At 49.3% G+C, this 23,092-nt stretch overlaps 9 protein-coding genes across 9 annotated transcripts; 2 read left to right on the top strand and 7 right to left on the bottom strand.

Moving 5' to 3' along the window:
• Window positions 1-10: 10 nt before the first annotated feature.
• On the bottom strand, window positions 11-1,243 carry AO090026000430 (PRCC domain-containing protein; the record flags this gene model as incomplete). The annotated part of the gene is made up of 1 exon (XM_001821832.3): window positions 11-1,243. The coding sequence occupies one exon, from the start codon at window positions 1,241-1,243 to the stop codon at window positions 11-13; it is 1,233 nt and encodes a 410-aa protein (XP_001821884.1).
• An 881-nt stretch (window positions 1,244-2,124) lies between these two features.
• On the top strand, window positions 2,125-3,093 carry AO090026000429 (uncharacterized protein; the record flags this gene model as incomplete). The annotated part of the gene is made up of 1 exon (XM_001821831.1): window positions 2,125-3,093. The coding sequence occupies one exon, from the start codon at window positions 2,125-2,127 to the stop codon at window positions 3,091-3,093; it is 969 nt and encodes a 322-aa protein (XP_001821883.1).
• Window positions 3,094-4,116: 1,023 nt separating this feature from the next.
• AO090026000428 (legume-like lectin family protein) lies at window positions 4,117-5,390 on the bottom strand (the record flags this gene model as incomplete). The annotated part of the gene is made up of 5 exons (XM_023236067.1): window positions 4,117-4,545; window positions 4,594-4,854; window positions 4,909-4,990; window positions 5,047-5,117; window positions 5,289-5,390. The coding sequence occupies 5 exons, from the start codon at window positions 5,388-5,390 to the stop codon at window positions 4,117-4,119; spliced, it is 945 nt and encodes a 314-aa protein (XP_023091032.1).
• A 1,892-nt stretch (window positions 5,391-7,282) lies between these two features.
• On the bottom strand, window positions 7,283-8,869 carry pkaC (cAMP-dependent protein kinase catalytic subunit pkaC; the record flags this gene model as incomplete). Its single annotated transcript, XM_001821829.1, has 4 exons — window positions 7,283-7,310; window positions 7,372-7,746; window positions 7,813-8,066; window positions 8,132-8,869. The coding sequence occupies 4 exons, from the start codon at window positions 8,867-8,869 to the stop codon at window positions 7,283-7,285; spliced, it is 1,395 nt and encodes a 464-aa protein (XP_001821881.1).
• Window positions 8,870-10,692: 1,823 nt separating this feature from the next.
• AO090026000425 (Sin1 family protein) lies at window positions 10,693-13,381 on the bottom strand (the record flags this gene model as incomplete). The annotated part of the gene is made up of 3 exons (XM_001821828.3): window positions 10,693-12,718; window positions 12,787-13,266; window positions 13,359-13,381. 3 exons carry the CDS (start codon window positions 13,379-13,381, stop codon window positions 10,693-10,695), a joined length of 2,529 nt encoding a protein of 842 aa, XP_001821880.1.
• Window positions 13,382-13,985: 604 nt separating this feature from the next.
• Window positions 13,986-17,466, bottom strand: AO090026000424 (replication factor C subunit 1; the record flags this gene model as incomplete). Its single annotated transcript, XM_023236069.1, has 3 exons — window positions 13,986-14,599; window positions 14,653-17,057; window positions 17,321-17,466. The coding sequence occupies 3 exons, from the start codon at window positions 17,464-17,466 to the stop codon at window positions 13,986-13,988; spliced, it is 3,165 nt and encodes a 1,054-aa protein (XP_023091031.1).
• A 343-nt stretch (window positions 17,467-17,809) lies between these two features.
• Window positions 17,810-18,641, top strand: AO090026000423 (mitochondrial 54S ribosomal protein uL16m; the record flags this gene model as incomplete). Its single annotated transcript, XM_001821826.3, has 3 exons — window positions 17,810-17,867; window positions 17,936-18,400; window positions 18,469-18,641. 3 exons carry the CDS (start codon window positions 17,810-17,812, stop codon window positions 18,639-18,641), a joined length of 696 nt encoding a protein of 231 aa, XP_001821878.1.
• Window positions 18,642-19,723: 1,082 nt separating this feature from the next.
• Window positions 19,724-21,066, bottom strand: AO090026000422 (replication factor C subunit 5; the record flags this gene model as incomplete). The annotated part of the gene is made up of 6 exons (XM_001821825.1): window positions 19,724-19,748; window positions 19,803-19,858; window positions 19,915-20,013; window positions 20,068-20,236; window positions 20,293-20,915; window positions 20,980-21,066. The coding sequence occupies 6 exons, from the start codon at window positions 21,064-21,066 to the stop codon at window positions 19,724-19,726; spliced, it is 1,059 nt and encodes a 352-aa protein (XP_001821877.1).
• A 626-nt stretch (window positions 21,067-21,692) lies between these two features.
• AO090026000421 (cytochrome c oxidase assembly protein) lies at window positions 21,693-22,614 on the bottom strand (the record flags this gene model as incomplete). Its single annotated transcript, XM_023236070.1, has 5 exons — window positions 21,693-21,742; window positions 21,799-22,240; window positions 22,304-22,373; window positions 22,424-22,484; window positions 22,563-22,614. 5 exons carry the CDS (start codon window positions 22,612-22,614, stop codon window positions 21,693-21,695), a joined length of 675 nt encoding a protein of 224 aa, XP_023091030.1.
• Window positions 22,615-23,092: the final 478 nt, after the last annotated feature.

A 23,092-nucleotide genomic window follows, 5' to 3' on the forward strand; every position in this document is an offset into this window, starting at 1 on the left:
AAAGCATATTTTACCAGCCATACCTTGACCCAGCCTCCTTCTTGTTCCTTCGTCCAGATGCAAAACTCTCCTCCAAAGCTTCCCGTTGAGAACTTGCCGCATTGACCAGCTGTTGCAGCGTGTGTTTTCCAGGAGCAATGGCACGCACCGGGTTGTGCTGAAGCGCCGCCATATCGGTCTGATGCGCCATCTCCTGGTTGGCAATGTACTCCTTGTCTGTGTTGAAATGAAGGATCCGCGATTTCGAGGCGTCCGCATTGCGACCAAACAGGTGCCGTCGTTGAGACCGCGACAGATTCAGATCATCCGCGATATTATCCAACGTCTGCGTCGTTGCCGGTTCCGACGCCACAGCTGGAACCTGAGGCTCGCGCTCTACCTCTGGACCGGCCTCAGGCGCATCCGTGTCTGCAGTATATACCAACGGCTCATACGTTGCGCTCTGCGCCTGAGGTCCCGGAACAACACTCGCCGCAAATTCACTCGACCCAAGCGAGAAAAGACTCACTTTCGGTTTCGGCGCAGGTGGCTGCACAGGAGCAGAAGCAGAAGCAGCAGGCTTACTCTGTTCCGAAACTGACTCCTTCACACCTTGCGAAACCTCTGCAGCAGTCTCGACCGGCTTCGACGAAACAACCTTCCTCTTCTTCTGCGTCCCCCGCGCAACAGACAACGGCTTAAACATCATCGGATTCCCCTTCAACTTAACCTCCTCCGGCTTCTTCATCTGCAACCCACCCTCACCACCATCATCCCTCAAACTCCCAGCCTTAGGAATCGTCCCATCATCATCATCTCCCCGACCACCAGGAGTACTCGAACCCGCCTGTTCCATAGCCCACTCATTCCTACTCTCCTCATCCAACCCACGATCAAACCCCGGCGTAGCGCCAGTCTTCAAACTAAACACCTTCCGCCCGGCCCCAACAGAACCCTTCTTCTCCGCCGCAGCGGGAGCAGCAGCCCTCTTCGGCGCAGGCAAAAACGAATTGAACCCCGCGAACGCTCCACCACCGCCTATCTTTGCTTTCTTTCGCGCGGGCCCGTCATCGTTGTCATTTTTCTCTTCGGGTTTGAGATCGAGCGCGACGCGGATCTTGCGCGGGTTGCTGCTGTCGACAAGTTTCGGCTTTGGGGCGGCGGTGGTGGTAGGTTTTGTGGTTGTGGTTTGGGTGGTTGGTTTTGTGGTGGTTTCGGGTTCGGAGTCGGAACCTTCGGAGTCGCTGTAGGATACTAGGGCCATCTTTTTATTTTCTGTTTTCTGTTGGGTTGGTGGTATGGGGTGGAGGTTGGAGGTTGATGGGATGTAAGTAAGTAATTAATTGATGATGGCGATGAAGGCGGAAGGAAGATCTGGGTTCTGTTACGGTATTGAATGTACTGCACGGGCCATTGTATTTAATCATGGAGATGAGGTCCGGAACCCTGATTTACGGAGTATACTGTTGACATTGGGATGGGGTTTGTATTTAAGAATGAGGTTCATAATTTAGGTACGCTTTTGAGTTTGATTTTTGAAATGAGTTTCTATTTGCTTTGACGAGTGTGTCCACTGTCTAGCCAGGGGCTTGTTAGTGGTATCTTGGTTGCGCTTGTATACTTGGTGACTGCATCCGCTTGTTAGCTCTATGGCTTATGGTCACGATGTAAATTTATAAGATTACCTTAGCATTACAAAACTGACAGACGAAGAAATTGAAGACATAATAGGAAAAAGAGAACAACTGTAACGAATGTAACCACTCCAATCTCCTGACATAGACTAGCTACACAATGGTCATTCACGAAGTCCCCATAGCCCAATTCAACCTAGGCCAATCTCAGTTCCCGATGCCTAGACTAATTACAAAAAAAAGCACAAGGCACATAAAACAAACCCAGACAAGAATGACATCATCCAGGCCAGCCCAGTCCAAGAACCGATGATCAGATAAGATAAGAAGATCGCTTACTCATCTCTTTTTACCCTCACATTTCAACGCTTCATGTTTATTACATTCTTCGTCGCAACTTCCACTTCTACATCTGACTTTTATTTCATTCTCTTCCTTAAACTATCCTACTAATAACAAGTGAATAATGCCATAAGTTAATCCTCGCGCCTATACCTTAACAACCACAACAATGGATCCCCTAGAACCAAACCCAACCCAAGACCCCGACAAGCAACCCAAACCAGGCAAATTCCGCTTCAAAACCTCAAAATCCAAGTCCAGTTCTCGACGAGACGATACAGCCTCCACCCATCATCACAGCAGCCACAGACACACCTCCCACCGCCACAGATCCAAACGGCATCATCGCCGGCGCTCAGCCTCACCGACCCCCATCCACTCAGACCAGCAACAACCAGGCCTCAACGCCGATGCAGCCTTCCGTGAATCTCTCTTCGACGCTTTAGGTGACGATGAAGGCGCTTCGTACTGGGAGTCCGTGTATGGACAGCCGATTCACAATTATGCTGTGCCGAATGTACCCAAGGGACCTAATGGGGAGTTGGAGCAAATGGATGAGGAGGAGTATGCTAGTTACGTGCGGACAAAGATGTGGGAGCGTACTCGGGAGGGGATGCTTGCTGAGCAGGAGCGGTTGAGGGCTGAAAAAGCGAGGCAGAAGAGACGGGATGAAAGGAGGGAGGAGGATATGAGGGAGAAGATGCGGTTTGAGAGGGCTATGGAGGAGAGTTTGAGACGGGGGAAGGAGAGGAGAAGGGTTAAGGCTTGGGGGCGGGTTTGGGAGGAGTATGTGCGGTCTTGGGGGGAGGTTGATCGGGCTGTTGAACAGGTTAGGGATACTGGTGATTGTGGTCGCGGTGGCGGGGAGGGGACTAAGTTGAGGAATTTGATCTTTTGGCCGGTTGAGTCCGGGAAGAGGGGAGACGTGAGTCGGGAGACGGTCGAGGAGTTCATGCGTCATGCGCCGGGGGAGGATTTGTTGGCGGTTTTGAAGGCCGAGCGAGTGAGGTGGCATCCGGACAAGATTCAGCATCGGTATGGGGCTTTGGGAATTGATGAGATGGTTATGCGCAGTGTTACGGAGGTTTTTCAAATTATCGATCGTTTGTGGAGCGAGATGAAGGGGAAGCAGTCGTGAGCTGGTATACCCTATTGGTTGGTGTTGAGATCTGCATTGTGATGGCGTTCTGTGTTTATATATGATACCCTGATTGAGAATTGGACGCTTGTATGATTTTTGGGTCACGTTTATTGTCACCGGTCTCCCGACCTTCACTGATAAGATAAGTCTGAATCTTGATATCAGAGTCCTCCTCATCATCTTCATTCATTTTTAAGGGCACAAGGGATCTTTTCGCAAAAGTAGAATATCTTGAAACCACCGCCGTTGTGCCCGTGGAGGGATCTTCAGGATGGCATTCTTCTAAAAATGCAACCAATATGTCGACACTGTTAATGGTCTTGTGTACTGAAGAGCCATAGAAGACTTTCAGGCGCAACAAAGGGCCTAACACCATCCGTGCCGTATTAATCCAGTTCTGTAGAAACCGTGCAGGGCATATGATCAATGTAAGGTTATTATTTCGTTCTCTAGTCATATATACCAGAGAAAGAGCTAGGAGGGTTTTGCCTAGGCCACACTAATCTCCTATTATTGCCCCCTTGATACTTGACGTCTCCTGGTTGATTACCCATGCTAGGCCGTTGTCATGAAAAATAGAGCTGGACTCGCGCGTATAAGCTGGGCTACATGCCATAGAGTTAAGAGAAAAACAAAATGTCCTTACTTGGTGCCTATGTTGAAAGATCACACTATTCAGGAAAGTAAGGAAGGTGAAGAAGAGGAAGACAGAAGAGGAAGACAGAAGCAGAAGAAGATAAAGGAAGATCTTGAAGTGAATGTATAGAAATGAAAAACAAGATTACTATCCATGTTGGGCCTGATCATGACATTCTAACAAGCGCATAATTGGAATTGGACTGATATAAAGCTCCAACTTCGCATACATCATCAGCTGTAGGACTCGTGAAACTTTTATTCGTCACAATATATTGGAATCTCCAAGTAACAACACGGCTATGCAATCACGTAGAAACAGAACACCATACTGGTTTTTGTGGGTTTTCTTTCTTTTTTCTGAATATCTTCCCTCACCATCGCTTAGAACCTCGAGTATCTCTGCTTGTTCCGGTACATGGTAAACCCGACGTAGCAGCCTGCAACAGCAACAAAGAACAGAACGGTCTTGAACAGGAACCCGCTCCAGCTTCCCTTTCTTTTCTTGGTCTTCTTGACGCGGCCGCTGTCGGCGCTTGGTCCACGGCTAGATCGACTGGAAGGTCCAACACTGTAAAGGTTCTGCGATTTCACTGAGACAATGTCATGGTTATCGCTCAGTTCACCGGTCTCGCCAGAGAAGCCCAGGTACGCGACGGACGGGATAGCAATGTTGGTCTCGGGTGCGGTCAGGGTGAAGCAGTTGGTCCAGCTGTCCTCAGACTTGTACTGCAAGTCTAGAGTCAATGATTTGTCCTGGAAGTACGTTAAACGAGCCTTGGTGGGGATCGAAGCGCCACGCAGACCACGGGCCTAATCTTATTAGCACATATCTGCGTTACCCTGGTCTTGTTTACTTACGGAACAACCAGCCAATTCATTGGCCTTGCCGTCGTGCGCCTGGTCGTAGCTGGTCTGTCCGTCGCCCATCATAGCCATGACGTAAGGGAACGAGGTGCCGGGACGGTTGTTCTTGTATGTGTCGAAAAAGATACCGAGACCCTCGAAGTTATCCGTTGATCCAAAGACGGGACCTTGCGTGGCGCGCTGCTTGGTGAGCCACATGGCAAAGCCATCGCCGTGCAGATTACCATTTCCATGAATCTTGAATTCGACCTCGATCTACACACATGTTAGAACCGATTCTCCTCCACTATACTGACGGGAAGAACTAACCTCCCAGTTTGTCGCAGTAAGGGGAACACGGGAGAAGATCCAGCCCTGCTGCGAGGGTCGATCGGCCGTAAGACGGATGTATCTGCCATTGTTCAGCCCTTGCTCCTTTGAGGCCGCATTGTGGGTGGGGTGAAGTACTTGTCTGCGCGGATTATCGTGTCACCACCAAAATCGAACCAGCGGCTTTGGAAGTCTGAATCCAGGTATGGCTGTCAACGCGTTAACAGGGCTGTGTCTAGAGCGCGGAAATCGAGCCAGCCGAAATTGATGTGAATGAGTTATAGGATGGGACCCACCGGAGCGAGACTGTGAGTGCGAAGCTATTGACCCGGTTAGTTAGTGCGCGATCGTCATACGGTCGACTGGGTGTGCGGGCGTACTGGGATGCTCTTGATGTTCTCGTCGCCGTCGTAAGCATTGGCCACTGGCATAGTCGCCAGGCCAGCAAGACACAGCAGAGAAGAGAGCCGCGGGAGCAGCATTGTGAGGCAGGAATTGGTAATGAGCTTTAACAAGTTGCAGATATAAGCTACCGTGAAAGCAAGTAGGTTCTGATAGTTATGAACGACAGACTGCAGCTAACGGAATTGGGTTCCTCTCCACCAGCAAGGCGTAGTTGAATGTCACCGGGACATACACAAGCTCCAAACTCAATTGCAAGAGACGGAGGACAAGGTCAATCAAACGGTAGGTCGACGACCGGAGAATAATAGAGAGGAATGTCAAAAGAGAACGAAGGAGTGAAGAACGAAATGGAAGAAGGGCGGTGCCGAAGCAAACTGTCAGAAGGGAATACTATGTAGACTTGTCAGAGATCGACGTCAGTAAACATGCAAACAAGTGTCCACATCGCAACTGTGGCGCAGTCCGCCCCGGCGGACATGTGTGCACCAGCCACAGGTCGGCCATCGCCCGCGGACTTGAGGTTCAGATCCTGTGACCGGCCCGTGACCTCAACAATTACTGTATCGTTGATTTGCCTTCCCTGCAAAACACATAACTCCGCCTCCATTCCCTTCATCTCACATCTCTACACATCAGCACAATGGCTCTGTTCGGTTCCGGCTCCACCAATGCTGCTTCCAACCCGCAGGAGGTCAAGACTGCCATCATCAAGCAGCTCCAGCAAGAGGCTGCCATGGCCAATGCTCGGAATTTGATCGGAGTATGTCCAAATTCTACTGTGCGCCCAGCGTCTAGTTTCTGACAACAGTATAGAAAGTGAATGAGCACTGCTTCGACGCCTGCATTCCCGCCCCCGGCTCGTCCATCACCTCCAAGGAAGAGGCTTGCCTCTCTCAGTGCATGGAGAAGTACATCTCTTTTTGGAATACCGCCAGCCGTACCTACGTCTCTCGTGTCTCCCGCGAAAGCAAGCGTCTTGGTGGTGCTGAGAACCTTGCCATGATGGCCACCCCTACCGACACCAGTCTGTAAATTAGCGTCGGAGTTATAGGCAATTGGAAGCATTCTATAGATGGTAATCGGAAGCGCGATCGGTTTCTCAAATTTCTTATGGGCGTCAGCTTGCGTCTCCCGCAAAATTTTATATCACCTTTTCTCTCCTTTCATGAATTGGGGAATGTATTGTTGGAATGGTGTACGATAACGGCACACGCTTTTGGGAAGATGGGGTGTCTCCTATTGGACGAGTTGAATGGCAACGGCAACGGATCTGTGATGGCAGACAGGCGTCCACGGGCAGCCTGTCTGAAGCATACTGGGAGATGCGGTATGCACAGATCCATAGCCTACTTTTATTGCATTTGAAAGATATGTACATTATACAGGTCTCCAAAAAAAAAAAAAAAAAAAAAAAAAAAAAAAAGAAAAGAAAAGAAATGAACGAAGCAACCAAGTAGCATCCCAATACTTGCAACTATTATAAAACCACGACGCGAGAACCAAAACAGTCCAATCGATGCAAACGATCGACTTGGCGGAAGACCCCGGAGTGGAACCAACCCCGGAAGCACTTGATCCTTACTTAAAACCAAACACACAAGTACTGGAGATTCAGTTGCCTCGATGCTCGTAAAAGCGATCCATATCAATGGAGGCCGAGGTTCGTGGAATGCGGAAGCGCGGGAAAGCCCGCGCCAGATATACAAAAGTTAAATGCTCCAAAAAACGATGAAACAGAGAAATCCAAAGGTCAAGTCGGCCAGCGATTATCCAGACAATCGAACCGATCGAGAAGACAATGTGTAAAAGTAATAGCATGGTTGTTTTTCACTGCTGCTATTTCTGTGGCCCAGTCAACCGGGCTATAAGATAAGGCATCACTTCCATGTCTTTGCATAGAGGTAGTCCATTGCCTTTACTCTAGACAGCTATGGTGAAATGATCATTTCATCATGACTCGTAGAAAAAGTTAGAAGTCGGGGAACAAATGGCCGTGACTAAAGTAAGTTGGGATCGTCAGTAATGCGGAAGAAAATATACCGAGCAGGTTGCACATACATGTCCTCGCCACTTTGACCGTAGGCTTCCTGTTCTTCCGGGTAGCGGTCATACTGGCTTGCATCGCCTTGTCCTCCCCGAATCGGTGGTACATAGGGAGCATCGATGTCTTTCCTGGCCAGCCGGTCCCAGGTGACTTCGGCGAACCACGGATGATTCTTGACGTCTTCCGGACCACCATGCAAGTTGCCCAGGCGCTTGGTTAGGTCTGCTGTGATCAGTTGGGAAAGTAGATCCACAGCATCTGGGTGCAGGTAAGGTGGGTATTTTACCCGACCCCGGAGGATGTTCTCATAGATCTTGACCGGCGATCCGCTGTCCCAGAAGGGTGTGAAGCCACACAGCATTTCGAAGATCAGGATTCCAAGGGACCACCTTCACCATGTCAGTGGAATCCCCTATAGGAGCGCAACCAGGATATGATCGGAAAGCAAGACTTACCAGTCCACCGACTTGTTGTAACCCTTGGATGAAACAACCTCGGGAGCCAAATAATCGGGCGTGCCACACAGGGTCCAGGTGATATCGGGCACCTCCTTCGCAAAACCAAAGTCGGTGATCTTCAGGTGGCCATGCCGGTCGAGAAGTAAGTTCTCCGGCTTCAGATCTCGATAGATAATCTGATGAGAGTGCAGATACTCCAGCGCAAGAGTGACTTCCGCGGCGTAGAACTTGGCCACGGGGTTAGGGAATCGCTAGACGGGGACCCCCCGGGTCAGCGTACAGGTTCGTAGCAACGAAGACGGGGAGGATCACCCACCTGAGACTTGCGAAGCAGACTGAAGAGTTCACCTCCCTCAACAAAATCCATGACCATGTACAGATTTCGCGAATCCTGCCATGTGCCCCATAGGGTGATCAAGAACGGATGCCTGACGCGATTGAGCATTCGTCGCTCGTCATTAGTATGCTCAATCTGCTTCATCTTGACCACCTGGGCCTTCTTCAGAACTTTGACGGCATAGAAGCGGTGGTTGTGCTTGGACTGCACGAGATGGACTCGACCAAAGCTACCGGTGCCCAATGTGCGCTGGAGGCTGAAATCCTCGAGAGAGTACTTGCCCTTGGTGGTTCGGGTCTGCGATTGTTGAGAACCTCCGCCGACCGACTGGCCGCTCTGATGGGATGAATGAATTATGTTCTGTATACTGGCGACATTATGGGAGTTGGTGTGGTGGTGACCATGGTGATGGTGGGCCGGGGGAGATTGCGTCACGGCGGATTGCATGGAGGATGGTTGACCCTCGGGGTGGCTTTGATTAGTGCCTGAAGAGCAATTGTGATGATCGTGGGACGATTGGTGAGGTTGCGCAGAGGTATAAGCAACGTCCGGGGAGGTGGCAGTAGGAGTGGGATGGGATTGGTGGCTGTGGTGATGCTGGTTTGGTGACGTCTGCGTCTGGGCCGCTGTGGGTGACGAACCGGCTTCAAGCTCTTTGCTGAGGGTCTGCGAATCCTTGGTCCGCCGTTTCTTCAATAAGCCTCCTAAGCTCGGCATGGAGAACTAAAATTGAAAATATTACCTGACTGTGAGATCAGGAAAAATAAAAATGGGGTAAAGGGTTCAAGGAAAAAGAAAAAAAAGAAAAAGAAAAAGAAAAAGAAAGAAGGAAACAAAATAAACCCTCCAAAATGCAGATTGGGTTTTTGTAAGATTCACGCGAAATGGGTAAAGAAAGAGGGTTCAAAAATTAAAGCTCAACCCCTCTTTCGAATCTTCCTTTTTTTTTGCTTCCCTGCGAAGGAGGGGGAAAACCGCCAGCAACGAAACGTTACGCCTCTTTCTTTTGTACCGTTCCGAGCAGCGGATACAACGGGCAGGGAACTTCGCCGTAGCCACCGAGAAGCGGTCAACCCCAAGCTTTGCAATTGGAATTCAAAACAAATTTCAAGATGAACTCGTGTCAAACGGCTCTAGTGGTTGTGTTTCGTCGTTTTCCTCCGTTAGTTGATTTGCTTTTTATCGTTCAAACCCGGTGAAACTTTCGGCCAAGACAACGATAATCGAGAGAGGGGAAATTGAAACGTCAACGTTCCGTAGGGGAAAAGAGTAAGAGTAACGATTCGAGATGCAGTTAATTTAGTTTGGTTGTTTGGGCGGAGAGGAAAATTGACCCAGAAGAGCAAAGCGCGGGGGGAGGGGAGATTTTAATTTATCGGCAGTGTTTGTCTGTCTGTCTCCTCTTCTCTCTCTCACTCTACTTCTCTTTCTCTCACTCTCTCTCTATACCTAATCCGTAGCTACTTACATACAGACCCCAACATCAGCGGTGTTTTACTATCACGATTTATGCATTGTAAACACCCATGACAAAATATCACCTCTTGACTATGAGAAAAGCAAATCTCAGTCAGCCCCGCTTTTTTGCTTTCTATTAAGAATAGAGGAATCTTTTTTAAAAAACCAATAATAGGAAAAGAAGGGAAAAGAAACCCCTCCCAGTAGACGGATGTTTCATCAACAATCCAAAAATGCGCGTATTAGCTGTCGAAGATCACGACACCCGGCATGAATGACCACTCGGAAGAGATCCACTGAACGCAGCGTTCCCTCTGTCCGAGGTCATTCATATCCATCCTCACCTCACGAACCGAAGTCGAAGTCAAATAATAGACATAGAATCATCGATACCAGAGATCATGAATCATCAAGATCACTGTGGATAAGAGAGACCCTCAAGCTTTCCGCTCCCCGGCCCTATGAGATCACCACTTTATCATACCCCGACGAAGTAAATCGACAGAGTATATCTCCTCCTAATAGTCCTCGTGTCGCATCAAACCGTGAAACGGTCTGGAACTGCCCGTCTTTTTCGATACCTAATTCATGGTCAGACCATATCCTCCTCCATCTAACCTAGTATCTCTCTCCCCATCAGTCCATCAGATACCACAAATTGGGCACCGTTCAGGAAGTACTAACCAGACAGGATTAGTCCTGCATCGTGACCTCATCATTCAAAGGCAAGTGGATCGGCGGAACGCCCCGCTCTTCGGAGATTTCCCTTCTCGGCCGTTTGCTCGATTAGTAGTGGGTTCGCCGGAGCTTCAGTAGTGTCCAAATGTCCACTAAGTACTTGGTAGTACCTCCAAAAAATGAAATAAGTCAGATATGGAGAAATTACTCAATATTGAATGTCGCCGCTGAACCAGCGTAATTCTTATGTTGAAGGAGCTATGAGAGGTTACGCCGGCACATCTAGAACTTGATCATGTCTGGGGGATTGCCTGTCTCTATGCAGCAAATGATATATCGTTCCACAATATCAATCGTCGTCTCGACGTCGTCCTTAGATTATCTCCGAACGAATTGGAACGAGGCTAAATCCGATAATGCGCCATGTTCTTCTTGATTTCATCCACAATCTCCATCGCTTCCAGTGCGTTACGCGCCTCAAAGTCATATCGCTTCTGCTCGTTCGCATCGTTGCCGCGAAGCACAACCACGCGGAAGTTCTTGGGATGGCGACGGCTCACCTTGCATCCAACAACGTCGTTGAAACTAATCGACCGGGTCTTAGTGTCCGATCCAGTCTTCGCAGTATCCCCCGGCATGATGTGCATGTAGTCATTGTCAAACGTGAGAATCTTATGGTTCGAGGCGGTGAAAGACATGGATTGCTTGCGAAACACGTGGTAACGACGGTAGTAGCCCCCAATGAGGTCCTGCTGTTGCGCCAGCGGATGTAACATGCGCGGTCCGCCCTTCTTCGCTTTCTTGCTCGATGGCACAGTGCCGCTGTCAATTTGAAGCGGTGCATTGGGGGAAGAGCTTCCCGGAGAGCCAGTCAACGACTGGGGCCCGAAGCGCCGGCGCACGAGATCAAGCTCGGTAAGGTTCCCCAGGGCTTCCACGGTGCGGTCTAGAGGCGCGATCGTATTGGATCCCATCACCTTCAGGAGGTAATTCCCCTTATCTAAGCCCCAGCGTTTGCATACCGAATCCAAGATCTCCGCGATGTAGCTATCAGTGGACGTGTTGAGAGTCGTGACTTGCGTAGAACCCTCAATATTGATGAAGCGGATCTTCAGGGTCTTCGAGACCCCCAGTCGCGGCGTAGCATGCGACGTTGGCACCGCAGGCCGATCGGCAGGCGTGAGCGTATTGTCATTGAGTGCCGACGAAAACGGTTGCCCTAAGATCGGATTGGGTCGAGGCGCTTTGTTTTGAGAAGTCGGTTGGGCGGAGGGAACATTGAGAGCTGATGCTGCATCATTGGTGTCTTCAGGAAGAACGGCTTGGCTCTCCATGGGAAACTGGCGCTCGTTCTCTTCAAATTCACTATCGGAGGCCTCCACCAGGGCAAATTCGTCGTACTGTTTCCCTCTGCCTCGACCTCGTGCCCCCGTTGCTCGATTGTTATTCGACGTAAAATCCATAATCTGTGACGTTCGTCCTAAAGCGGGAAAGTCGTATTCCACTTCGCCGTCTTCTACCATTCGAAGCGCCCATCGGTTAACAGTCAACTTATTACGTTCAATAGCAGGTTGACGACCTTCTTCCGAGTATCGCCAGAGTGCCAAACCGATCGCCTCGACAACAGTGACGGGAGCTGGTTGTTCCGCGAGTTTAGATTCCCGGGCAATAGGAAGGTCAATCGGCTCTTCCGGGTCAGAAGAAAACGGCAAGTATAACTTGATATTCAATGCATCAGTAAGGCCTTTGCCCGAGAGTACCGCAAATTTCTCAACCGGATTGGTCGGTGCACGTTTGCGCGCGTTGAGTGCCTTCGACAGCAAACTAACAGGTTGCACTGTGCTAATAGGCCGCGGCGGAGGCAAGTCTTGCAATTCGGGAGCTGGTGTTTTGGCCTTCCTAGGAGATGCCGTTTGAGGTCCTGTTCCATTCGGCAACTTATGCATCATCATAGGTGATGATGAATCCAAGCTTCCAGTGATACCGACGCCTACCAAGAGTGATGCAGAGCCGGCGGTGGCATCGAAATCAGATGAAAGTGCCGAGTCCTCGGACTCAGCTCCCGAATCTTCTGGGTGCTCATCTAGTCCTCCAAGATTCCTGTTTCCAGCTCCCCTGCGCCTGTTACTAGCCAACTCTATAACCTGATCCTGACCAGAGAACTGAATCTGCTTCCGTGACGCCAAGGAGCCCATTTCATTATCCGAAGACATGTCGCTGCTAGCGGTAGTAGTTGTATCTCGCCGTGGCCGCTCATTCACACTAACAGCAGTTCCTAGCGATCCCGTGCGGTAATGCATGCCCATCGTGGGGTGAGAAGGAGATGTGACCATAAGTTGTGGGCCTTCTTGACGATCCGTTGAACGTATTGGAGAGGATCCGGCCCGTGTCCGTATTGGTAGTTTAGGAAATTTGATCTGTTGGGAAGCCCTGCACCAGTTTAGCACCGGGATGTAGTCTGGGAATATAAGAACCTCAAATCACTAATATCGACAAACCTTTGACTATCCACATCATCGTCGCTCTCATCACTCAAATCACTGCTGTCATCCTCCTCCGCATCTCTTTGTTTATAGGAATCGTTTTGCTGTCGCTCCTTTCGATGGGTCCTTTTCCCAGCGCGTCCATGGGGCCGGCGCCCTATCACCTCCGTCGAGCTTTTACCCGTCACCATACCCCCTTCATCTTCCTCGCCATCCTCCCCTAAACCAAATCTCTGGGCTTCGTTTGCATCCCTGGAAACACCAAGTTGATAATACTCCGAGGTAACTGCAGCGGTGGTGGGAATCGGAGGGGAGTATGTCCGGCGGATATGGGCTGCTACGCTCTGTGCGCTAGGATTTGTGGAAGCCGACGACCAGCCCGCCGCGCGAAATCCAGGAGTGTTGAGAACCGAGTTGTTCACGTTGATGAGTCTATCGCCTATTCCGTCTTTGATTGTGGATAGATAAGAGGTGCGCAGTTGCCATATCGTAAAACTGCCATTCTTTTAGTACTGGATTCTTGGTATGAAGGGCGATCGCGGGGAAGGTGGCGGAAGCAGATGTGAGATGCGCATCACTAGACGTACTCTTCATTGTGAAGGAGAGACATCTTCCCGCAGTTGTGAGTAGATGTTGAGAGGATATAGATATTGAACTTTGGTAGCGATCAGGTAAATTCTGGATTTAAGGTAGACACTGTATAGTCGCTGGTGGTGTTCGTCTGGGCATGATTCCAAGTACTACGTTGAGAGTGGATAGATGCGCTGAACGTGGTCAGCAATAGAGTGATCAAATGAAGGTTCGTTCTCAACCAGGGCCAGCCCGATGTAGAGTATAAGGGGAGATAAATAAGAACGAGATAATAAGGTCGTGAAGGGAGTTGGTGAAGGTTTTAGTGCTGAGTAGCTGAGGAAGAGCAAGCAAATTGCGGGTTCTCCCAAGACAATCTCCGCAGATCAGCCAAGAAACATGGATGTAGATAATGCGCCGCCGATCCCTCGTAGATTATTTGTTTAGATTATTTTAATCAACAGCTAAATTATTGGCACAGAATGATGGGGTTTGGTTTAACATAGTCATCGTTCTAATATAATACAAGTACCTAACTAATAACCATTACAGACATTGCCATTACCCATCATTCCCCAATGCGGTTTTCAAAAGGAAAGAGAGGTTTTTCTCACCAAACGTCCACCATGAAAAAGTGAAACGCACTAAGCCTTGGCCTTTCGACCTCTTCCTTTCAACGGTTTCTCGTCGTCATCAATAAAATCATCGTCGGTGGCTTTCTTAGCCTTCTTCCCTTTGCCTGAGCCGCCCTTCGCCGCGGATTTCGCCGCCGGTTTCTTCGGTACCCGGACATATTTGTCCTTCTTCAGGTCCAGTTCTTCACTTTCATCATCCTCTTTGGTATCATCCTCAAGCACTTCATCATCCGACTCGTCGATGGCATCTTCAATATCGGGCTTCTCCTTTGGCATCTTCTTTGGAGCAGCGACGCTGCTGGCTTTCATAAAGGGAAGTGGATGCGAGCGCTGGTTATAGAGTCGTGTGAATGTCGCTTTCGTCTGTGTATCTAGTTTCACCATTGATTGATCCATAGGGCCAAGGCCAAGCTCGACCAGGGCATCCCAGTCGTCCCGGGTGAGGAAATAACTGTCCATGAAATCAATGACGTCCTCAACGCCTTCTTTTCCATCCTTCATCAACCGGCGAACAAGCTTGTCCCAGATGAGGGGTAGATATTGTTGTCTGATTTCGTCACGGTCTCCGGAGGCACGAAGGCGCATGTGGCCCTGGATCTCCCTGGTACAACGCCAAAGCTTCCCTGTAATTACTCCGTTAGCAAAATAGATATATAAGTAGTTGAAGAATACATACCTTGTTTGCTGTTCTGACCTAGCCAACTAGTGAAGCCAGCTCGCTCGGTCATATTGCCGTAAGCGAAACTGGCGGGCCGAACAAAGCTGAAGACAGCATGGGTTGGCATCAGACTCCATTGCTGTTGTGTTCCATGGATCATTCTGTCGACCAGGTCACCGTCACTGATGCTCGACGCTGCGTTATCCGCCAGCTCGAGCAACTTCAACTTTTGCTCCTTGCCTTGATAATTACCAGACAAGGCTGGCCTTGTTCTTAGATAGTTCTCTTGAAGCATCAAGTAGCTGAACTCGTGATCATTGAAATAAAGTTCGATCTTGTCGTTTAACGTCGCTTTGGAACTTGGAGAGAACATCTGAGCGCTGAGGATTTTGGATACAATATCCCAGGGCTTCAGGATAACATGCTTTTCCCAGGCCTTGGACATCTCCCGCCCCTTCTCAAAATCCAGGTTTTGTTGATCCAGCTTCACAGTCGACAGCATATTAATAATTTGACGAATGTCGGCATGCGTCCCTTCGATGAGACTGTCGAGAACAGGGGGCGGAATCTTCAAACCCTCTCGGAAACAGATCGTTGAAAGTCTAGCTCTGATTTGTTCAGCAGTCGGACGTCTAAAGGGTAGCTCATACGTAACGTGATCGAAGGGCTTCATTTTCGGAAGCCTACGTTCGTTACATATAAGGATGAGTGGGATGTGAGTTTTCTTTGCAATAGCAGCTAACGCCCCAACACCGCCTCGGTCTCCAGCTGACATTCCGTCTACCTCGTCCATGATCAATACCATATTCTTTTTCTCTCTGTGCACCTTTTGGCCGTCAGCGGCAAAATAACCTTGCAGGGACGTTGTATCCAAGACACCCAAAAGACCGGTTTCAACAAGTTTTTTGCTCCTCGTATCACTGGCATTAGTTTCGACGATATCGTAGCCTTCGAGCTTCGCCACCAGATGTGCTGCGGTTGTCTTACCGATTCCTGGGGGGCCGTGGATCATGACCGCGCGGTAAATTCCAGTGCCATCCTTACCGGGTTTCGAGAAGTTCCCCTTAGCATTCTTGTGCCAATCTCGAAGCCAACTTTGAAGCTTCTCGACCGCGGTTTTATTGCCACAGATCATGTTCATCGACGTTGGTGCGTATTTTGTGGTCCAGAGTTCATCCTCAGGTCTAGGGCTTTGCGAGCTTGATGGCGCCTGGGATCCCGCGGACGCCTTAGCTGCTGCTGTACTGGTAGCCTTCGCCTTGCGCTTCTCTTCCTGTTCAATTTCAGCAGCCATGGCTCGAATTTTCTTGTCTTCTGCCTTCCTCTTTTCTTCATACTTTTCAGCGGCTTTTCCGTCACCGCCGTTGGCTGGCAATCTTCGAATGAGCTCGAAGAGACCTTCCTCATTGATTGTTTTCAGGTTATGATCCCTGATTGTCTTAAGCTTTTTAGGACCAGCATCACCTCCGAGGACAACGTAACTTGTCTTTGAACTCGGAGCTCCAGTAACTTTGCCGCCATATTTTTTGACAAGGTTTTGTCCTTCCTCACGACCTAAAGTGTCAAGGACACCGGTGAAAACGAAAGACAACCCTGCAAGGCAATTTTCAGCCCCGACCGGTATTTCAGCGGTTCCGGCTGCTGCGGGGGAGCGCGCTCGTGCGGCGAACGGGTTAAACTTCTTCTTGTCGCCAGATTCTGGTGGGGGTGAGGGTGGTCGGACAGTTGGGATACTGTCAAAGATGCTCTGTATTTCCTTGCTTTCGGGCTGGTCTTTCTTAGACGGAGACCCCTTTGGTTTCTTAGGCGCACGAGCTGTTGACGACGCTTTCGAAGGTGAAGTAACCTTTTTAGGGCCTTCCTGGGGTTCGTCGTCCTCCTCTTTGCCCAGGGCTTCAGATTTCCGTTTCCTTCCAGGCTGTGAAGCTGCCGATTTCGTTGCTCTCTTCGGTTGTTTCGGGGCATCCTCCATAACTACGTCGTCGTCATCTGGGGCTAACTTCGAGGCTGGCTTCTTACGTCCAGGCCTACTCGAAGCTGCGGTGGCCGGCTTCACTGCAAGTTCCTCGAGATCACTATCCTTTTCACTGTGCTCATCCTCAACATAATCATCATCCCCTTTACCCGGCTTCCCAAACTCCGTTGCAAATATGTCATCACCGCCGAGTCTTTCATCGTCTAGGACAGTTGTAGCGTTCCTCTTAGATTCGCGCGTTGGTCGCTTGAGGGCCTCCTTTTTCTCGGTCTGTTTATTCGCTCGCGGTGATTTGCTGGCTTTACCCTCTTCCGAAATGGTGTCATTGGGGGGCTGAGGTTCCTTGATGGGCGTCGCAGTACTGGTTTTGGCTGGTCTTCCTCTCTTCTTGCTGGAGGCGAAGTAGTCCGAAGTGGTCGTTACCTCCCCTTGCGGTTCATCGGGCTTCCTTCACAAAGATGGTCAGTGGGTGAGTTAGCAGCTTTGAGCAGGTACATTGCAATGCATACGGCTTTGTCAGCTCCTTAGCTTTGGGAGGTGGCGCCTTGGTCGCTTTGACATCGTCCTCATCTTCACTGTCATCCACAACTTTCCTCCCGCCTACATGACCGGTTAATGAAGGCGCAAGTGAGTAAAACGGTTGACGCCTTACGTCTTTTCCTGCCAGCAGGTTCCTAAGAGTTCCATATTAGCTTGATTCAATGAAATTACAGCGCGAATTTCAGAAGCTGGAAAGGTAAATTTGGCAGCGGAGCCTTCCTTACCTCTTTCTTTGCGGGCGGCTTCGCAAGAGAGGCACTAGAGCCCTGACTGCTACTCGGCTTGCCACCAAAAAAGCTCCTGATATCAGCAGGCATGGTGATTTTAAAAATTATCAGAGCATGCCATGAACAGGCAAATGGTGAATTGATGAGAGTAAGTGCAAATTTGAAGCACCAATGCACAAAACGCTTTTAATTTAAATGACCATTACGGAGTATAGGCAACTAGATCGGAAAACACGACGCGCTGCCTTGAGCTCTTGTCGCCGACGTGATTTAATTGGCTTACATAAGGAGCACGCGCATGGTCCGTGCCCCAACCTCGTTTTACCTGTTTCGGACTGGGGGAAAGTCGGACTTGCAGATACGCCGATAGTCTGGAAGTCTTCATCCAACATCGCTAATTCGCTACGAAAAGGGCCTGGCATCAGATCTCACCATGGCCTCCACGATGAAGATGTTCTCGGGGCCTCAATTGGCCCTTTTCCGGCCTACCTGTATGTTGGATTTCTTTCCATAAGAATTTTTCTCTACAGGGCCGGAAAGCTGACCGTCTCAACATTAGGTTTATCCACAACTTTTACGGCCTCTCCGCTATCACGATGCTTCTCCACGACCTCCCCGGCTCTTGACTGGCTTACTCCGAAGTTCATGGAAACGTCGAAGTCTCCCAAGGGTCGCCCACATGTTGCGACTGGCGGTTCGTCCCGCGGTACAACTGTCGTCTGGGGCGACTACGGCTTGCGCATGAAGGACCATGACCGCCGACTGCCGGCTTCGTCGCTCAAGATCGCAGAAGAAACCATTAAGAGACGCTTAAGAGGAATGAACTATACGCTCTACAAGCGTGTCAGCGCCAACATCGGTGTGTACACCAAGGGTAACGAACAGCGTATGGGTAAGGGTAAGGGAAAGTTCGACTACTGGACGGCGAAGGTCGGTGTCAGCAGAATCGTGTTTGAACTGAAGGGCGATATTCACGAGAAAGTCGCAAGGGAGGCTTTCAGATTGGCTGGCCACAAGTTGCCGGGTAAGCATAGCTCTCGCTCTACGAACGGGCCGGTGACGGTTCCACACTAACAACGCAATCCGGTCTAGGACTCTGGGAGTTCTGTAAGAAGGGCGACCCCCCTGTTGTTGGCTTGACGAAACTCGGCAACGGCGTGACTTTGGAAAGTCTGAAGCGCCCCCGCCGGAGCCCAGCCCTGGGCGCGGCAAACATGTCTACGCCGCCAAGTTCGACCTCGTCTAGCCCCTCTGCTTCTCAATAAACAAATCGCATATATTCCATTTGGCCGTATTACTACATTATTTGCGCGCGACAAATTTTAAGCTCCGACGCCGGAACCAGGTCCATATCCCTGCTGTCTCCTACTCCTCGCTGCTTCTGCATCGCCATCTTGGGTTTCGGGCTTGAGGTCTTGTGTATATTATCATCAGCTTTTGGTTCTTTCTTGAATGTTTTATTCCCACATGTGTCGATGTCTTATACACGGAGTTAGATTGAAGGAAACCAAAGACCAACTGTACCTTTATCCGCTTCTCCCATGACACCACTTTGTCCTGAAAATCTCCTTGCCCATTCGGCATCCTCATCTTCCGCCTTTGAACTAGTATCCGGGTCCAAAAGTTGCATCATTTCACTCCTCGTATGTGGCATATTTCCTTGGACTGGTCAATTCCAATATTACTCCGAATAAGATATGATTTTCCCGCCAAGCTGAACCAACATACCACCTAATTGCCCAGTTTGCTTCGCTGGAGTTTCCGTAAACTCTCGAATGGATTCATACCTTCATCTTCGGTTAAACAAAATCCGCATAAACAAATAATAGTTTGGGAGAAAAAAAGACTCACTGAGTACTCTCACCACCCGGTTCAGTGTCCATCAGCCTAGTATCCGACATAATCTCCAAGGCCTAGGATAATATACAATAGAGGAACTTGAAATCCTTTCGCATATGTACGTTCAAAATTAGTCCAAACTTTGAAACCCCAAGTTAGTTCGGCAGTGGCTGGTCCTCCCAATTTATAGAGGAACTGTATGACGTAGTCTATCATGTCCGTCTTCAACCCTTTCCCCCATGGGGAAGAACTTGGTTTTACGGCAGCATTCTAGACCACGTCAGTTCCGAACCCGGTTCCTAGACGAGCACGGAAGTTCTTGTTTGCAGAAATTGCCGATTTATTTTGTGATATCCTACAAAAACGCCAATGGAACTCATCAAGACCTGAATCTGTATCCTGCCCCAGAAACCACGCAATTAGCACCTTCCTATTAAGGCTGCTGTCACATATTATACAGAACAATCATAAATCGTGGATTATTATTTTTTTCTTTCTTTTCTACGATTTAGAAGTCCATGCCCATTAGGTAGCTGTGTTGATTGTTAGTGTGGATGCTTGGCTGTATTGTTACTTAGGAGTCGAACCTTTCATAGATGCGCATGAATTTGGCGACGAAGGCCTCCAGGTGGAAGATAACTTTCTGTAATATAGGTCAGTATCCTTAGCTGGCTACAGTATTCTGGTCTGGGTTCTTACGCTTCCTTGTGTGACTCTGTGCTCGTAGAATGCAGACCATTTAATAACGTCGGGCTTCAGAGCATCGTCTACCTTGGCGATGAGCTTGAAGGTGAGAGTCTAAGATACTAGTCAGCGTTGACCAGATAATCCTTCATCGATCCGTAGTCAGACCTTGAGAATAGTAGTCGGCGGGATGCAGTGAGTTAAGAGATCGTACAAGCGCGCCCGGACTTGCAATAGTCGAGCTGGCGACCGCTCGGCCAGAATCTCATCAGCCGTAATAGAAATGAGCACCTCCCAGTCCGGAGGTGGGATCGGAGTGTTCTCTGTCACCTTCTCACTATTGGTCGGATAGGGTCAGCCTAGAGCCGAGAATGATATATAATACGATCATACCTTTGAGCATAGATAGCTTCAAACATGAGTAACGCGCGTCGGAGATTGCGTCCGCTCTCCTTTGCTATCTTCTTATTAAGCCCGGGCGCCTCCGGCCAGCCTTCCCTCTTGCCAGCAGCGCTGAGCACAGAGCAGATCTGGTCTTCCGTTGGTGCCGCAACCCTGACCAGCAGGGTTCTGGAACGAATCGGAGCAATGATATTTGAGGTGCTATTGGCCAATAGAATTAATCTCAGGTTGGGACTGTATTTCTCCATAGTCCGTCTCAGAGCTGCCTGGGCGTCACGACTCAGATGATCTGCTTCATTGATAACAACAACCTTGAACCTTTGCTTTGCGGAGAGATCGACCTGCTGTGTTTGCGCAATCTCTTTGAGCAGTTCCTGCACGACGACACGGTCATAGTTTCCTACATCCGAAGGTGTAATCTCCAGATGGTATACAGACGATACAATGTTGAATTCGAGCTTCCGGTTACTCGTCGTCTGGTAGACTCTGGCATCGATCTTGATCTTTTCCACACCCGCACCGTACAGCTCTTTTAATGTCGCGATTGTCCGCGTCTTCTTGCCTGCGCCTGATGGTCCGTACATGAGTAGATGGGGGAAATCTCCACTTTGTGCCTAAAACAAGAATAATGTCAATTGGTGGTTTTTCTTAACAAAAATCTGGTTCAGGTTTGATTACCAGTGACTTCAAGCGTGCGGACAGTTCATGATGATATGAGAGAGCTTCGAGCGAGCGTGGTCGCAGTTTGTCAACTAGCAAAGCCATCTTTAGTGCTCTCGTATTTGTTACGGCGGTGTGAGGCTATCGAGTGCTTCTCACAAATGTAAAGATAGCTTAGATGGATCGGAGAGCAAGACGCGTCGGGAAGATCGTGACACGCGAGCTTAATTGGTGGTCCGTGCACGGGTGCTTACAATCGTACATAGATACCAGTACAGAGTGGATAGTAGATCTTCAGCTTCTCAATGTATTGAGACTGCTACGGAGCTTTGCTAATTACTACCCTATCACCGAGAAGAGAGGCTGTAAGTCGTTTTTCCGAGCAGTTTCCACCTTATTGAACTGTAAGAGTCTACAATTGGTGCCATCAAGCGGGAAAACATAATGTACAGATATCCATTGCTATGATACATATATGGGTATTCTTTTGGAGAGGAGATACAACTTTCCCGCGAGCTCAAATATCTCCCGATATGGAGAGAAATTACGAGGGATTTCGCCAGAGCTTATCCTAGCGCTTCACGATTGTTGTGCTGCTTGGGTAACCTCGCTTCCTCGACGCCGATTCGGGCTATCAGGCTTCCGACGTGGGCTTATCTACTGAAGCTGTGATGTGGCCAATCCAAGCGTTGATGTTTCGAGGGATGGGAAACAGTAATCAGTCTATATGATCAGTTCGTTGGTATCGGCTTGAGAACTCCGTTGTCATCATATCGCGCTTCTGTTGTGCGTCAGCAACCCGTTACACCTTGATCTGCAGGCCGGCCGTTTGCTTACTGAAGAAGGTGTATGAGAGTGTGATGGTGTCAATGCCCTTCATTTGCGGATCTTTCGTGAAGTCCGGATCAATGTAGAAGAAAACAGGCATGTCGACAGATTCACCAGCATTCAACTTCTGCTCTTCGAAACAGAAACATTGAATCTTACTGAAGTACGGGGCAACTTGGCCCGGCGTGACGCTGTATGTTGCAACACCAATGATATCCGAAGGGCCCTTGTTCGTTGCGGTATAGAAGGCAAGGGCCGTTTCACCAGGCAGTACTCGGACTTCGCGCTGTTGAGGGGTGAACTTCCATGGCAAAACGTCGGAGACTGAACCATTGAACGTAATTCGGAGTCGACGAGCGTCTGTTACAGGCGTCACACGAGATGCGGTATCGGCGTCTCCTCCGCGATGGGTAAGGATGGGCTGGCCACCCCAACCAGTCTGTTGGCAGATCTACATAATCGTAGAGTTCAGCTCCTGCTGCGGATAAATGGGTGCTTGGCGATTGATACCCACCATCTTATATAGAGGGACGGAGCCGTATGCGAGCGCAACTGTTCCGAGAATAAGACTGGCCGTATAGTACCTAGACGCCGTCAGAAATGAATCGCAAGGAGCAAAGTGCGATAATAATACAATGTGGACGCATTTCGCTTCTGTGCCTGAGGAGTATTAAACGGTGCGGAGGCATTTTGTCCTAAAAAAGAATTGCGAGAGAAGTATCTTCTCCCCGGCTCGAAACATCTTGCATTTGTGGATGTCGGTAACCGGAGACCAGTGCCCGGAAGCGTATACCGGGCCCATGGAGAAATTATGCGACCATACATGGCGATAGAATTGATGCGTAGTCGGATATATGCGGAGAACTCACCTTGCAATATCAAAGGCCTCGCAGCACGTGATTACACCTTGGCGATCAGACGGTCTTTATCGATAAGACCGAACTTTGATGCATGTCAACGACTAATTAGCACAAATTCATTCAATAACCCTAGGTCAGGGACTAATAAACTAGTAGAGGTACTAGGTACCAGGCACCTCGGGAGGTATTCCGACACTCATTGAATATATTCTTCTTGTCTAGAAAGGCGACATCACATCTAGACTCTGCTTCAAGTTTATTACGATATACAGCGCATTGACTACTATATAAATTTTTACCTGAGTAACGCACCATGGGATAAATAGAAAAGGTAAAAGAAGGCTCTATATTTATCTAATAATACAACAGGAAAAACAAACGCCCCTTCAGATGCCGACCTAGACGTTGAAGAAGATTCTTGGTATGATACATCGTCGCTCTAT

This window comes from Aspergillus oryzae, chromosome 3, assembly GCF_000184455.2.
Source record: "Aspergillus oryzae RIB40 DNA, chromosome 3".
Taxonomy (NCBI): Eukaryota; Fungi; Ascomycota; class Eurotiomycetes; order Eurotiales; family Aspergillaceae; genus Aspergillus; species Aspergillus oryzae.